The sequence below is a fragment of the Oncorhynchus clarkii genome, chromosome 6, assembly GCF_045791955.1.
Source record: "Oncorhynchus clarkii lewisi isolate Uvic-CL-2024 chromosome 6, UVic_Ocla_1.0, whole genome shotgun sequence".
Classification (NCBI taxonomy): domain Eukaryota; kingdom Metazoa; phylum Chordata; class Actinopteri; order Salmoniformes; family Salmonidae; genus Oncorhynchus; species Oncorhynchus clarkii.
Genome location: NC_092152.1, coordinates 53,453,043 through 53,469,566, shown reverse-complemented (window position 1 = coordinate 53,469,566; position 16,524 = coordinate 53,453,043). Strand labels below are relative to the sequence as shown.

The window sequence follows — 16,524 nt, the reverse complement described above, 5'->3', positions numbered from 1 at the left end:
ACAAGCATTTCGCTACACTCGCATTAACATCTGCTAACCATGTGTATGTGACAAATAAATTTGATTTGATTTGATTTGATTTTGATTTGTATCCCTCATTTACTTGTGTTTTATTTTAATTTACAGCCAGTTACCTGTATTCTTTTCTTGGCATTATCTTGCCACCAGATGGCAACTGTGCACAGTTCAATATATTTTGATGCAATAGAATAGAGAGTAACTGTCATTATCTCGCTCTCTTTCTCTGTCCCTGCCAGGCCATTCCATGGAAGGAGTAACCATCATGGAGGCCAGATGACCTAGTACACCAACAAAGGGGCGCTTGGTGGTGGACGGTCACGTTCTCCACGCCCCTCCCTTAAAAACGCGGAGGAAAGGAGGTGAATACAATGATGTTCCATTCCTAATAGGAAGCACAGAGCAGGAGACTGACTTCAGGTGACTAATAATGGAATCTGTTCCATTACTCTTAAACTGCTGGAAGCAGAGAGGAAGGTGTAGGCAGCGAGAAAGAGGGCCCAGGTTTACACAGGCTGGCACTAAAGACCGGGAGGCCACTCCAAAAAAATGTTGGGAGGGGGCACATGGGGAGTGTGGCAGAGTCAGGATTCAGACCTGAGCCAACTCCCCGTGCTTACCGTGGCGAGCATGTGACTGGTCAGGCACCGTGCTATGGGGTGATACGTACGGTGTCTCGAGTGAGCATTCACAGGCCGGTGTGCTCTGTGCCAGCGTCCCACATTTCCCTGGTGGAAGTGGGCATCCAGCCAGAACGGGTTGTGCCAGCTCTGCGCTCGAGACCGCCAGTGCGCCTCCACGGCCCAGTGTATCCGGTGCCTCTGCCAAGAACTAAGCCTCCTGTATGTCTCCCCAGCCTGGTGAGTCCTGTGCCTGCTCCCAGAGCCAGGCCTTCTGTGTGTCTCTCCACTCCAGTGATCCATGGCACGAAGCCTCCAGTGATGATCCATGGCAAGAAGCCTCCAGTGATGGTCCATGGCCCGAAGCCTCCAGTGATTGATCCATGGCACGATGCCTCCAGTGATGATCCATGGCAAGAAGCCTCTAGTGATGATCCATGGCACGAAGCCTCCAGTGATGATCCATGGCAAGGAGTCTCCATTGATGATCCATGGCAAGAAGCCTCCAGTGATGATCCATGGCAAGAAGCCTCCAGTGATGATCCATGGCACGAAGCCTCCAGTGAGTAGTCATGGCACGAAGCCTCCAGTGAGGAGTCATGGCACGAAGCCTCCAACGACGGCCTCCAATCCGGAGCCTCCGGTGACGGTCTCCAGTATGGAGCCTCCAGCGACGTCCTTCAGTCCGGAGCCTCCAGCGACGTCCTTCAGTCCGGAGCCTCCAGCGACGGTCTCCAGTCCGGGGCTTCCAGCGATGTCCTTCAGTCCGGAGCCTCCAGCGACGGTCTCCAGTCCGGGGCTTCCAGCGACGTCCTTCAGTCCGGAGCCTCCAGAGACGGCCTCCAGTCCAGAGCCTCCAGAGATGGCCTTCAGTCCGGAGCCTCCAGAGACGGCCTCCAGTCCAGAGCCTCCAGAGATGGCCTTCAGTCCGGAGCCTCCAGAGACGGCCTCCAGTCCGGGGCCCGTAGCAAGGGTGCCCAGTACGGGGTCCGCAATGAGGGCGTCCAGTCCGGGCCCCGCAAAGAGAGCGCCCAGTCCGGGGCCCGCGGCGAGGGTGCCCAGTCCAGGGCCCGCAACGAGGATCCCCAGTCTGGGGCCCGCTACGAGGGTTGTTCGGCGTCTTTTCAAATAAAAAGAAAATGTACGCTCACCACGCTGCGCAATCGAACCCATAAATGCTAATGCTCCAGATACTCAACTAGTCTAAATAAGGCTAGTTTTATTGCTTCTTTAATCAGAACAACAGTTTGCAGCTGTGTTAACATAATTGCAAAAGGGTTTTCTAATGATCAATTAGCCTTTTAAATTGGTAAACTTGGATTAGCTAAAACAATACAGAAGTGATTTCTGATAATGGGCCTCTTTTCGCCTATGTAGATATTCCATAAAAAAATCTGCCGTTTCCAGCTACAGTAGTCATTTACAACATTAACAATGTCTACACTGTATTTCTGATGAATTTTAACGGTAGTGTATACTATATATATATATATATATATATTTTTTTTTTAAACAGTATTTTCCTTCTTTATTATTTTACCCTGAATTACAGTCCCCTCCTCTAATTGGAATAAAGTAATGGACAACAATAGTTAGGCTTCTACTTCCAGATTATACATACTATAAAAATGTTTACAGACACAATATAGTTTCCATTTGTTATTTTTTGTTCCACCCTTCAGCTCCCCTCAACCCCTCCCATCTATGTCTGAACACCGTCCTTTTTGACTTCTATTTGCCATATATTTTTCAACTGTGCTGTGATGTCTCACAAAACTTCTGAACCTTTCTATTCTTATAGTTTACACAGATTGCAAATTAAAGATACACATTATGTGCTGAGAGCATTATTAAATTATTGATCGATTGACTTAGACTTTTCAAATCACCCAGCAGTGCTATCTGCAGAGTTAGTTCCAGGTAAATGGTGGATTTCTTCAGCCATTCCCGAACCTGCGACCAAAAACAAGCTACATAATGTATGTGCAGTACCAAAACAAGTCATCTAATGATTCTGTCCCTTGTCATGGAAGAACGTGGACATTTTCAGCTTCCAGGAATTGTGTACAGATCCTTGCAACATGGGATTGTGCATTATCACGCTAAAACATGAGGAGATGGTGGTGGATGAATGGCATGACAATGAACCTCAGGATCTCATCACGTTATCTCTGTGCATTCAAATTGTCATCGATAAAATGCAATTCTGTTCGTAGTCTGTAGCTTATGCCTGCCCATACCATAACCCCACCACCATATGGCACTCTGTTCACAATGTTGACATCAGCAAACGGCTTGTCCACACAATGCCATACACATGGTCTGTGGTTGGACATACTGCCAATTTCTCGAAAACGTTGGAGATGGCTTATGGTAGCGCATTCAGTTCTCTGGCAACAGCTCTGGTGGACATTCCTGCATTCAGCATGCCATTGCACGGTCCCTCAAATTGAGACATCTGTGTCATTGTGTTACGTGACAAAACTGCACATTTTAGAGTGGCTTTTTATTGTCCCCAGCACAAGGTGCACCTGTGTAATGATCATGCTGTTTAATCAGTTTCTTGATATGCCACACCTGTCAGGTGGATGGATTATTTTGGCAAAGGAGAAATGTTTACTAACAGGGATGTAAACCAATGTGGGCACAACATTTTAGAGAAATAGGCTTTTTGTTCGTATGGAACATTTCTGGGATCTTTTATTTCAGCTCATGAAACATGTTGCGTTTATATTTTTGTTCAGTGTAATAATAAACTACATTTATCAATCTGACTTACGTGAATAAATGCTTTAGCCCAGTTAGCAATGAGCAATCTGGAGGCCGGCGTCCATCCAGAGCTTATTTGCCCATCGCCTCATTCACATGGCCCCCGCGATATTCCACTTGTGCATATCATACAAAACAGAAAATTTGAAATGGGTGACGGACATCCACAAATGAACACATATCATCCTAAATGGAGTGACTCTGATTTACATACAGAATAATATGAAATGCTCTGAGACCAGGTTGCCTTATCAGTCATTGATCAATTCTGATGTAGTACCACCACTGCAATGTGTGCAATGATAATCACTTGTCTTTTATGTCTGATTTTCTATTTTGAAAACTATTCTCACTTGCTCGTGTTGTACTCAGGTGGTATGCTGAACATCATGCCATATCATGCCATGGCCTAAAATACAAGGTATATTGCAATCACTGATCAATGATGCTAATAAACACGCCGGGTGAATGGTTATAGGTCTATTGACACAAATGTTATATTTGATTTATTTTATAGTCCTGAAGAACTTGCTAGAGAGGGCTCCGTTCTCCACATGAGTACAACACTACACCGTGGTTGGTGTAAAGCATATGCACAGCCAGCAGAGGGTGCCAAAGCACACAACAGACTTCACATCAGCCACCACTGTAGTGTACATGAGGTGAATCGGTTCGTGGAAACAAAATAGGACTGTAAATGCAGGAGGACTGTACCTTTAAGTCATCATCATCATCATCATACGACATACATATTTCGGTCACGCATGCCACGCTGCTGCGCCTGCTCAGTTTACCACAGACGGTTCAGTGACAAATGTACCACTATCCCGTTAGATGTAGGAAGCCCGTGTGCTCCAGTGTATACCCACTGTAGACTTTGCGGCTATTGTTGTGATTCCGCGATTTGGGTGACAGCTCCAGTGGATCAAAAAATTCCAGGAGCAACCGAATAATGAGAAGAGGGATTTACAATATTTCTACTGCACGGATAGCGCAGAGAGAGATCCACAATAAAAGGTAAATAATAATCAATATATTTCCTTTATTGTTTCGCCATTCGTGTGTAATTCCCCTGATGACATAATGCTACATTATAGGTTATGAAAATGCGGATGAATGCAACAACACTCGCTTGTGCGGTCGTGTTTAGCCTTTTGTGCGTTGCCTATATTGCTTTTCTACAGGCTACAGTTTTGCTGACAACATCCAATTAATATAATCCCCTTGGTATCAATGTAACCTTTCTTTGTAGCATGGCGAATATGGATATAAACAGAAACACTTCAGTAACTTGGTTTCCTGTTTAGGATAGGATTCAATAGATGGATTTGCATAGGTTGCCCAGCGTAAAATACACAGGAACACATTTTTCCTTCCTTTAAAAAAATAAGTATTTATTGTTTTGCAATATTATATATGCACTATCTGTCGTTGTGGTAATGCACAGTTCGTTGTGTAATGAATGAATGTGTGTGTGTGTGTGTGTGTGTTTTTCATGCATGTTTGTGTTCCTGTGCATGTGCATGTGTTCCTAACTCATTCCATTTGCGCCTGTGTATGTGTGGGACAACTTCCTCTGGGCAAGTCAAGTCAATCAGTTGGGGGCACGACCAGCTACGTAAACCCTCTCTGGTCTCTCTTCTGGCCTCTCTTCTGGCCTCTGCCCTGCCAACATAGACATTCTCAGTAACTCCATATGCCTGCTATGATTTCAGACCACTGACCACATGGCAGTTTCTGCCAGACGCTTTGAATAGTATGCAGCACATTCAGAGCTTTATAGCGAGGATCGCCATCGCCCGTGTTCCCTCTTCTGAGTTTGTTGTTCTGAAAGTAAGACCAGAGATAAAGAGGTGAAGCTGTTCCTGACCATCAGTAGCCTACCATATTGGTATTTTAATGTCTCCCGACCTGAGTTTCTTTGGTTAGGACTGGTGTGTTGTCACTTTTTTATTTTTGCCCATTAAGATAAACAAACAAATGTTAGGCTTACAAGGTGGAGGCCAGGAGGGTCAAATGTCTTTCTCCTTGTAGTCACAGATATCAGTATCTGCTGACCATGTAGTTCTAGGTGTACTGTACTGTGCAGACATCAGTCGAAGCCTCAGTCATCTCCTCTGCTCTGTTTTATTTGTGCCAATGAGTGACCACTGTCTGTCTGGCAGACATGGGCTACATTCTCTACCTTACTGAATTATTCAGTAGGTCTAGACTGATTCACATTCTAGACATTCAGTCCTGTCTGGTAAGTTAAAGCATCCATGCCGTCGTTGTAATTGTATTTTCAAATCATCACTTTATGTCTAATAACACTGTGTGTGTGTTTTATATTAATGAAAATAACTCCAAAATATATTTTTTATACTTTATTTCCCTGAGCTTTCTTTTGGTCATGAAATGGTCAGTCTGATCCTGTGGGCGTTTAGGAAGCAAATGTGAAGATATTTACATACACAGCCCTGATTGGTTGATAGGATGTTCTAGAGCTCACTTCTTACCCAGATGAACAGTCATTGGTGTATTATAATCAGATCACATTGTGATGTCATGATGTGGTCCAAAAGTTCCATCCCACCTGAACAGACAGAAATTCCAGGCATTTAAAAAAAAACAGCTCTTACACAAAAAGGACATTATTATAATTTTCACAATTTCAGTGTTATATCAACATCATGGAAAAATATAAAAGGAAAATCACGTTTTTAACTGCACTGCCCCTTTAAGTTGGCTACTCCTGTCCTCTGTGTGTGTGTGTGTGTGTGTGTGTGTGTGTAGGGTTTTGTTCCAGCCCAGCATTTAAAAAACCTGATTGAAACAATTGTGATCCTCAGGTTTGACCACGGTTAGCTCAATCGGATGTTTTAGGGCCAAGCTGGAACAAAAGCCTCCCCATACTGTCTAGTACTCTGTTCTAGCTGCATGTGCCTGACTGCCTGTGCCTGACTGCCTGTGCTTGACTGCCTGTCAAAATTAATACCTTAAACAGTACAGTTATCATTTATTAGACTTGTGCCATCATGCCCATGTTGCATGTAGTTGTAAACAATATTGTGGAAACATCTCCACTCAGTGGTTGAAAGCAGAGGTCGACCGATTATGATTTTTCAACGCCGATACCGATACTGATTATTGGAGGACCAAAAAAAGCCGATACCGATTAATAATATTTGTAATAATGACAATTACAACAATACTGAATGAACACTTACAGTGCCTTGCGAAAGTATTCGGCCCCCTTGAACTTTGCGACCTTTTGCCACATTTCAGGCTTCAAACATAAAGATATAAAACTGTATTTTTTTGTGAAGAATCAACAACAAGTGGGACACAATCATGAAGTGGAACGACATTTATTGGATATTTCAAACTTTTTTAACAAATCAAAAACTGAAAAATTGGGCGTGCAAAATTATTCAGCCCCCTTAAGTTAATACTTTGTACCGCCACCTTTTGCTGCGATTACAGCTGTAAGTCGCTTGGGGTATGTCTCTATCAGTTTTGCACATCGAGAGACTGAAATTTCTTCCCATTCCTCCTTGCAAAACAGCTCGAGCTCAGTGAGGTTGGATGGAGAGCATTTGTGAACAGCAGTTTTCAGTTCTTTCCACAGATTCTCGATTGGATTCAGGTCTGGACTTTGACTTGGCCATTCTAACACCTGGATATGTTTATTTTTGAACCATTCCATTGTAGATTTTGCTTTATGTTTTGGATCATTGTCTTGTTGGAAGACAAATCTCCGTCCCAGTCTCAGGTCTTTTGCAGACTCCATTCTTCCAGAATGGTCCTGTATTTGGCTCCATCCATCTTCCCCTCAATTTTAACCATCTTCCCTGTCCCTGCTGAAGAAAAGCAGGCCCAAACCATGATGCTGCCACCACCATGTTTGACAGTGGGGATGGTGTGTTCAGCTGTGTTGCTTTTACGCCAAACATAACGTTTTGCATTGTTGCCAAAAAGTTCAATTTTGGTTTCATCTGACCAGAGCACCTTCTTCCACATGTTTGGTTTGTCTCCCAGGTGGCTTGTGGCAAACTTTAAACTACACTTTTTATGGATATCTTTAAGAAATGGCTTTCTTCTTGCCACTCTTCCATAAAGGCCAGATTTGTGCAATATACGACTGATTGTTGTCCTATGGACAGAGTCTCCCACCTCAGCTGTAGATCTCTGCAGTTCATCCAGAGTGATCATGGGCCTCTTGGCTGCATCTCTGATCAGTCTTCTCCTTGTATGAGCTGAAAGTTTAGAGGGACGGCCAGGTCTTGGTAGATTTGCAGTGGTCTGATACTCCTTCCATTTCAATATTATCGCTTGCACAGTGCTCCTTGGGATGTTTAAAGCTTGGGAAATCTTTTTGTATCCAAATCCGGCTTTAAACTTCTTCACAACAGTATCTCGGACCTGCCTGGTGTGTTCCTTGTTCTTCATGATGCTCTCTGCGCTTTTAACGGACCTCTGAGACTATCACAGTGCAGGTGCATTTATACGGAGACTTGATTACACACAGGTGGATTGTATTTATCATCATTAGTCATTTAGGTCAACATTGGATCATTCAGAGATCCTCACTGAACTTCTGGAGAGAGTTTGCTGCACTGAAAGTAAAGGGGCTGAATAATTTTGCACGCCCAATTTTTCAGTTTTTGATTTGTTAAAAAAGTTTGAAATATCCAATAAATGTCGTTCCACTTCATGATTGTGTTCCACTTGTTGTTGATTCTTCACAAAAAAATACAGTTTTATATCTTTATGTTTGAAGCCTGAAATGTGGCAAAAGGTCGCAAAGTTCAAGGGGGCCGAATACTTTCGCAAGGCACTGTAGCTTTCATAATGGGAAAGGCAAGAGCAGCACCGTTGAAACAGATGACAATCCCAAGAATGGAACTTGCTGCAGCAGTACTAACAGTGCGTGTTGAAAGAATGCTAACTACAGAGCTACAGCTTACACAGGAGCAGTGGAGGCTCCTCAGAGGAGGAAGGGGAGGACCATCCTATACATTGTAAAACATTTAAAAAGTTATCCTTTTTAGGTAAATCTATACTAAATATAATCACGTCACCAAATAATTGATTAAAACACACTATTGTGCAATGAAGGTCTGCAGTAGCCTCAACAGCACTCGGTAGGGTAGCATCATGGTGTAGCCGGAGGACAGCTATCTTCCGTCCTCCTCTGGGTACATTGACTTCAATACAAAACCTAGGAGGCTCATGGTTCTCACCCCCTTCCATAGACTTACACGTTAATTATGACAGATTCCAGAGGACGTCCTCCAAACTTTCAGAGCTCCTGCAGCATGAATCAACATCTTGTCCACCCAATCAAAGGATCAGAGATCATAAGCTTAAGCATAAGCTAGCTAGCACTGCAGTGCATACAATCTGGTGTTTAGTTGACTCAAAGAGAGAGAAAGACAACAGTTTAACAGTTTTTAACAAATACATTCTTTCCAAAATGAAGAAGAGATAGTCATTTTTTTCACATTCAGTTTCACTTACTTAGCTCGCAAATGCAGGTAGCTAGTTTAGCCTACTCAAACACCCTGCTCAAACAGAGGGATGCTATGTTAGCTAGCTGGCTATGACTATCCAACATAACACTGGAACTCTTCCAGGTCAAGGTAAGCTTTTGGTTTTATTAATTTGTTGCCACGGGGTCCGCTGGTGTAAGTGCTAAACTTCTTACTGACTGGACCCTAACTTTACGTATAGCGTACAGTGGGGCAAAAAAGTACTTAGTCAGCCACCAATTGTGCAAGTTCTCCCACTTAAAAAGATGAGAGAGGCCTGTAATTTTCATCATAGGTACACTTCAACTATGACAGACAAAATGAGAGAAAAAATCCAGAAAATCACATTGTAGGATTTTTAATGAATTTATTTGCAAATTATGGTGGAAAATAAATATTTGGTCACCTACAAACAAGCAAGATTTCTGGCTCTCACAGACCTGTAACTTCTTTAAGAGGCTCCTCTGTCCTCCACTCGTTACCTGTATTAATGGCACGTCTTGTTTTTTTTAAAGGTAAAGCTATGTTGATGAGGCCTTCTTCTCATCAGTTTTCACTTAAGATTTTATGACATGATTTATTCATGGTATGCTTGATTTTCCTTTGAAATTGGAAATGATTAAGCTAAGTTAGCAAAATTAGTCATATCTGTCAATAAACAATCATTGTCTCACAGGTGAATGTCCAGTATGAACACCATTTTGCTGCTTGGTTCATTATATCTTTGTCTGGCAGCTCCAGTAAGTCAAAATACACGATAACCCTTTGAATGTCTTTATCATATTCATCCGAATACCTTTTCCACAAATGTCTTTGCCATGAATCCATACTAGGCAAACAGGTTCCCTTTATCTCCAACTATTGGAGTACAGCCTCCTATCATAATCCTAGAGATCAGCTAGTACCCCGACTCTAGTCCCTACTCCAGTGCCAGAGACTCAAGAAGACGTTAACCCTTTACCAGCCACGAGGACACTCGACAAAGAGCCAGAAACTCATTGGAGAAAACCCTTGTAGCTACTGTTTAGTAATGGAACTAGTTTTAAAACAGTCTGACTTGCTTCTTATTAAATACATGACTTTGGTATTATCTATTTTGCTGCACTGAAAGTAAAGGGGCTGAATAATTTTGCACGCCCAATTTTTCAGTTTTTGATTTGTTAAAAAAGTTTGAAATATCCAGTAAATGTCGTTCCACTTCATGATTGTGTCCCACTTGTTGTTGATTCTTCACAAAAAAATACAGTTTTATATCTTTATGTTTGAAGCCTGAAATGTGGCAAAAGGTCGCAAAGTTCAAGGGGGCCGAATACTTTCGCAAGGCACTGTATTTTAACTTAATATAATACATCAATAAAATCAATTTAGCCTCAAATAAATAATGAAACACGTTCAATTTGGTTTAAATAATGCAAAAACAAAGTGTTGGAGAAGAAAGTAAAAGTGCAATATGTGCCATGTAAGAAAGCTAACGTTTAAGTTCCTTGCTCAGGACATGAGAGCACATGAATGTTGGTGGTTCCTTTTAATATGAGTCTTCAATATTCCCAGGTAAGAAGTTTTAGGTTGTAGTTATTATAGGAATTATAGGACTATTTCTCTCTATACCATTTGTATTTCATATACCTTTGACTATTGGATGTGCTTATAGGCACTTTAGTATTGCCAGTGTAACAGTATAGCTTTCATCCCTCTCCTCGCCTCTACCTGGGCTCGAACCAGGAACACATCGACAACAGCCACCCTCGAAGCAGCGTTACTCATGCAGAGCAAGGGGAACAACTACCCCAAGTCTCAGAGTGAGTGACGTTTGAAACGCTATTATCGCACACCCCGCTAACTAGCGAGCCATTTCACAACGGTTACACCAGCCTAATCTCGGGAGTTGATAGGTTTGAAGTCATAAACAGCGTAATGCTTGAAGCACAGCGAAGAGCTGCTGGCAAAACGCACGAAAGTGCTTTTTGAATGAATGCTTACGAGCATGCTGGTGCCTACCATCGCTCAGTCAGACTGCTCTATCAAATCATAGACTTAATTATAACATAAAAACACACCGAAATACGAGCCTTAGGTCATTAATATGGTCGAATCCGGAAACCATAATTTCGAAAACAAAACGTTTATTCTTTCAGTGAAATCCGGAATTGTTCCGTATTTTATCTAACGGGTGGCATCCCTAAGTCTAAATATCGCTGTTACATTGTACAACCTTTAATGTTATGTCATAATTATGTAAAATTCTGCCAAATTAGTTCGCAACTAGCCAGGCGGCCCAAACTGTTGCATATACCCTGACTCTGCGTGCAATGAATGCAAGAGAAGTGACACAATTTCACCTGGTTAATATTGCCTGCTAACCTTTCTTTGAGCTAAATATGCAGATTTAAAAATATATTTTTCTTTGTATTGATTTTAAGAAAGGCATTGATGTTTCTGGTTAGGTTCACGTTGGAGCAACGACAGTCCTTTTTCGCGAATGCCCACCGCATCGATTATATGCAACGCAGGACACGCTAGATAAACTAGTAATATCATCAACCATGTGTAGTTATAACTAGTGATTATGATTGATTGATTGTTTTTTATAAGATAAGTTTAATGCTAGCTAGCAACTTACCTTGGCTTCTTACTGCATTCGCGTAACAGACAGGCTCCTCGTGAGGCAGGTGGTTTAGAGCGTTGGACTAGTTAACCGTAAGGTTGCAAGATTGAATCCCTGAGCTGACAAGGTAAAAATCTGTCGTTCTGCCCCTGAACAAGGTAGTTAACCCACTGTTCCTAGGCCGTCATTGAAAATAAGAATGTGTTCTTAACTGACTTGCCTCGTTAAATAAAGTTATAAAAAAATAATTTTAAAAAATCGGCAAAATCGGCGTCCAAAAATACCAATTTCCGATTGTTATGAAAACTTGAAATCGGCACTAATTAATCGGCCATTCCGATTCATAGGTCGACCTCTAGTTGAAAGCCAGTCACATAATTTCAGTTAAGAGATACCAGAGTGATGGAATTACATTTCCTTTGTTCCGAAGCTGCCTTTGCAATCAAGTTGGAAAATAACAACCATTGGTTGGGTCATCCTGCCCCCAAAGATAGTGATAAGATCCAGATGTTGGACGTGTCCTGCTGTGCTCCAGATTATGACTGATCTGGAACCAGGACACTGGTAATGATGCAGCCCATGGAAAGTGTGGATTAACTGGGATTAGGCCCATCCCGCTGTTTTGTTTTGGAGAGTACACTATAAACATTCTTGTGCTGTCGGGATCCCACTGATAAGGTCTGTTCATATGATGGATTGAGAGAAAAACCTGTGCTTGCTGGGGTGTAGCACCACAGAGGCATAGGCATACATATGCTACACTCTGTCATGTGTGGAAAGGTCAACTCAGTGAGGTCAGAATGCTTTGTAACAGGTTGGAGGGCCGTGAAATCAATATTCACCTCTCAGTCAAACGCATACTGCTGTAGGCCTTCACTGGCTATCCATCTTCTCAAACAGGCCCACACAACGTACATCTGAGGGCCCTTGAAATGATTGCCTTCATACTTTTTGGATGATTGGCATTACCTAATTACATTGTGCAGAGACGTGTGTGTGTGTGTGTGTGTGTGTGTGTGTGTGTGTGTGTGTGTGTGTGTGTGTGTGTGTGTGTGTGTGTGTGTGTGTGTGTGTGTGTGTGTGTGTGTGTGTGTGTGTGTGTGTGTGTGCGTGCGCAAGGTAGATTCCTGTGTAGGAGGGTGCAGAGAGAGCGGGGAAGGGAGGAGGAGAAAGATGGGGGTTAGCGGGTACTGTCAGCCAAACACTGGCAGGACTCTTGGATCCCAGGGGGCTTATATTACTGATCCACAGAACAGACAGACACACACACTGACATCCCCTTCACACACTGCCAACATAATATACATCCACATTGCTCTCTGCTTCTCAAACCTGTGTTCTGTTTAGCTTTCACACGTTCAAATCTGCAGTTTTTACTATGGTTTTATTATCTTAGTCAATAGACACACACAGTGGCCCACCAGGTTTTAAACTATGCCACCACTAAGGGCATGTGAAGTGCATTCAGCCGTAGTGTGACACTGTGTCAACACTTAGCTGAGGAGTGGACACATGCTGGTCAGAGCTCTGTAGTGGAGCCGGTTACAGGCTTATGATCAACAATAGTGAATTAACCAACTGTATGGACAAAGACAATATCACCTCCTCTTTATACAGACATCAGCGCTGCTTTTTAAAAAATGAATCACCGATGTGTATCCAGTAGCCAGTTAGGCCGACGTAAAACGAAGAGCATGTCCGTTATACTTTTGCCAACACATTTGGCCACAACCGTGCAAGCCAAAGCATCTCTGATTTGACATGGTTTCTTCTTTATTTGCCTTTTCAGATATTGACATGAAGAAAGACATTGAGACATTGATAGCAGAGGAACGCGCTGACATCATCTTGAAATATGATACGGTGGGTGGCGTTCATCAAATACAGCATTCAGAGCCTTTCAGGATGCTGTAAACTGTTTTATTAGTTATTTCTCGTTTACCGATGACCAAAATAACCCAAGCGACCTGTCCAACAAAGGCTTCTACAGTTGGAGAACTCCTAGATAAGGTTTGAAAGTTCATAGACATCAGTTCAGTTCTTACTTAGTTCCAGTAACAGTCATATTAGTTACAGAGCATAGCATAGCATAGCATAGCATAGCATAGCATAGCATAGCATAGTGCTGTTTAGCTCCAGGCCTGCATTGATGTATCCATAAATAAGTTAGTCTAAGACCGGTCTACTTATGTAGGTAGACTGCACCACCTCCATCACCTTCCATAAACAAGGAAATAGATCAACCACACCAGTCAAAACCAAACAGCAAAGGTCTTGTTATGTCCACACATAAGCAAGTGCATTTTCTAATGCACGTCCTTGATGATCAGATGTTGATTCACTTGGCCTGAGTTTGTACTTCAAACAACATGCATTCCATTTTCAGAACATGTCATGGAGTTATCCCGTCTGACTGTACCACATGTCCTCTCTGCCTGTGTGTTGTCCATCTGTTCACACAGGAGGAAGAGTTCACACTTGTTTGAGCGTGTCGTTAAAAAGCACGACCGTCGCTCTAAGAGGGATAAGAAAGAGAAGCCGAATGTGTGTGTGAGTGTGTGTGTGTGTGTGTGTGTGTGTGTGTGTGTGTGTGTTGCTAAGCATTGTCTGTGTGGGTTTATGAAGAAGCCTAATAGCATGCTTGTGGTTTGTTGTGTAACAGAAAATTATTATATAATACGATGTTGAGGAGATTTAGACATACATAAGCATCTAAAATGGTCACAGTTGCCAGGAAAACACAATCATACTGTAAGAGTATGTTGTTAATTCTATAAAACCTAGAGAAGTGTACATTCTAAAATGAAAGTCTATTTAGTACAAACAAGAGGACGTGAACTTCAAGCGACCCAATTGCCCTAGCAATATCTGTCTGACAGTGTTCCCTCTTCAAATTGGGGTCAGCAGACACGCTGACACTGGAAAGAGCAAGAGGGAGGGAGAGCGAGAGAGAAAACTACAGCAAATGAGACGGTTGACTCTCGAAATAGCAAGAGAGAGCGAGTAGGAATGAGACAGAGTTGAATTCAGCTCACAGGCAACAAGACATGAGAACATACTGTTTCTACAGCAGGAAAATAATCCCGTAGCAACAAGAAATGTGAGTTATAATTTTTATTGTAATTAATGGACCTTTTTGTAGAGTTTGATACACTTTTTGTAAGGGGAAATTAAGTCTGATAGTTCAAAGTTGAAATGACAAACTTTACAAGCCTTTTTGAACCCTAAATACACTACAAAGTAAAACATTTGCTGCATTGCAGGAAAGTAATCCTGCAATTGGGTGATCATATTACGATCCTACATCTGTAGAGGGGACCATGTCTGGCCTTAGCAACACCTGTGACAACGGCCATAGCTAGACCATAGCAATAGATTACACCATGGTCTCTCTAAGCTACTGAACCATAACAGAAATCAGGTGATTTCTGTCTGTCTGTAGAATTCTACTGTCTATGGGGTATTTGACTTTGAACAGAAGAACAGAAGAAGCACACCTTGTCTCAGACCTCAGGTGGTGACAGAACAGACACCATGTTTTTAGCACAATTCACCATGGGTGTTCTGTTTAATGTGATGTGCAGATGGCTTAGTCAGTGTGCCATTTCTGTTTCTGTTTGGCAAAGACAACAACTTGGCTGCCCTTTGATGTTGTCAACGAGGTTATGACTTATTATACAATGGGTGGGTCTAATCCTGAATGCTTATTGGTTAAAACTGCTTTCCAGCCGGTGTCTATTCCACGAGTTAAATCTTTGACGTTAAAATGCCTATTTACTCTGTTCCATCTGACTGCGAAATCCACTGTCTCATTAGCCCAGCCATCTCCACTATAACAAGCATCTAGGCATAATCTCTTTTAGACTGACACTTAGTTTTCAACAATGGAGATTTGTATAAACCTTGCTGTCTGTCTCTCCAACATTTGCAACATTGTTTTAATATTCAAAATTCGATCTCCAGCTGTCACATAGTAATGAACGTGTCGGGAGTCGGGTTGAGACAGACAGGCAGGCAGTGTTTCTCGAATTCATGTGTCGGCATAATTTTTTATGGACATAAACAAATAAAAATCGATAAAAAACTGGCAAAACGAAACAATAACAGCTAGATTGCAGTCTTTCCAGCTTCAGTTTGAAGTGATTGTGTTAGATGTGTTGTTGGCTAGCTCCTCTGAACAACAGTGTCCTGATCAGAGTGCATCATTAGCTCATTGTTATGGATGTATCAAGTAAATGTCACAAGAAAACAGCTTAAGCAAGTAAAATGTTATTGGTCACATACACATATTTAGCAGATGTTATTGCGGGTGTAGCGAAATGCTTGAGTTCCTAGCTCCAACAGTGCAGTAGTATCTAACAATGCACACACATCTAAAAGTAAAATAATGGAATTTATAAATATTAGGACGAGTGGCATTGACTAGAATACTGTAGAATACAGTATATAAACTGCAAAAAAAAGATGAGTCCCGTTTTCAGGACCCTGTCATTCAAAGATAATTCGTAAAAATCCAAATAACTTCACATATCTTCATTGTAAAGGGTTTAAACACTGTTTCCCATGCTTGTTCAATGAACCATAAACAATTAAAGAACATGCACCTGTGGAACGGTCGATAAGACACTAACAGCTTACAGACGGTAGGCAATTAAGGTCACAGTTATGAAAACTTAGGACACTAAAGAGGCCTTTCTACTGAATCTGAAAAACACCAAAAGAAAGATGCCCAGGGTCCCTGCTCATCTGCGTGAACGTGCCTTGGGCATGCTGCAAGGAGGCATGAGCACTGCAGATGTGGCCAGGCCAATAAATTGCAATGTCCGTACTAAGAAAGTGCTACAGGGAGACAGGACGGACAGCTGATCGTCCTCGCAGTGGCAGACCATGTGTAACAACACCTGCACAGGATTGGTACATCCGAACATCACACCTGCAGGACAGGTACAGGATGGCAACAACAACTGCCCGAGTTACACCAGGAATGCACAATCCCAAC

General features: G+C 42.3%; 1 protein-coding gene across 4 annotated transcripts in view; it reads left to right on the top strand.

Annotated features, from left to right (window-relative positions):
* Positions 1–4,186: 4,186 nt before the first annotated feature.
* Positions 4,187–16,524, top strand: part of LOC139411286 (USP6 N-terminal-like protein) — a 53,162-nt gene continuing 40,824 nt past the window's right edge. Inside the window, exons 1-3 of one of the 4 annotated variants that reach the window (XM_071157375.1) lie at positions 4,200–4,424; positions 13,315–13,388; positions 13,988–14,069. In XM_071157375.1, the coding sequence (XP_071013476.1) occupies positions 13,381–13,388; positions 13,988–14,069 (90 nt within the window). In that variant the 5' untranslated portion in view covers positions 4,200–4,424; positions 13,315–13,380. Of the gene's footprint in view, positions 4,425–13,314; positions 13,389–13,987; positions 14,076–16,524 lie in introns of all 4 variants that reach the window. The other 3 variants (XM_071157374.1, XM_071157376.1, XM_071157377.1) reach the window with 3 other exon arrangements.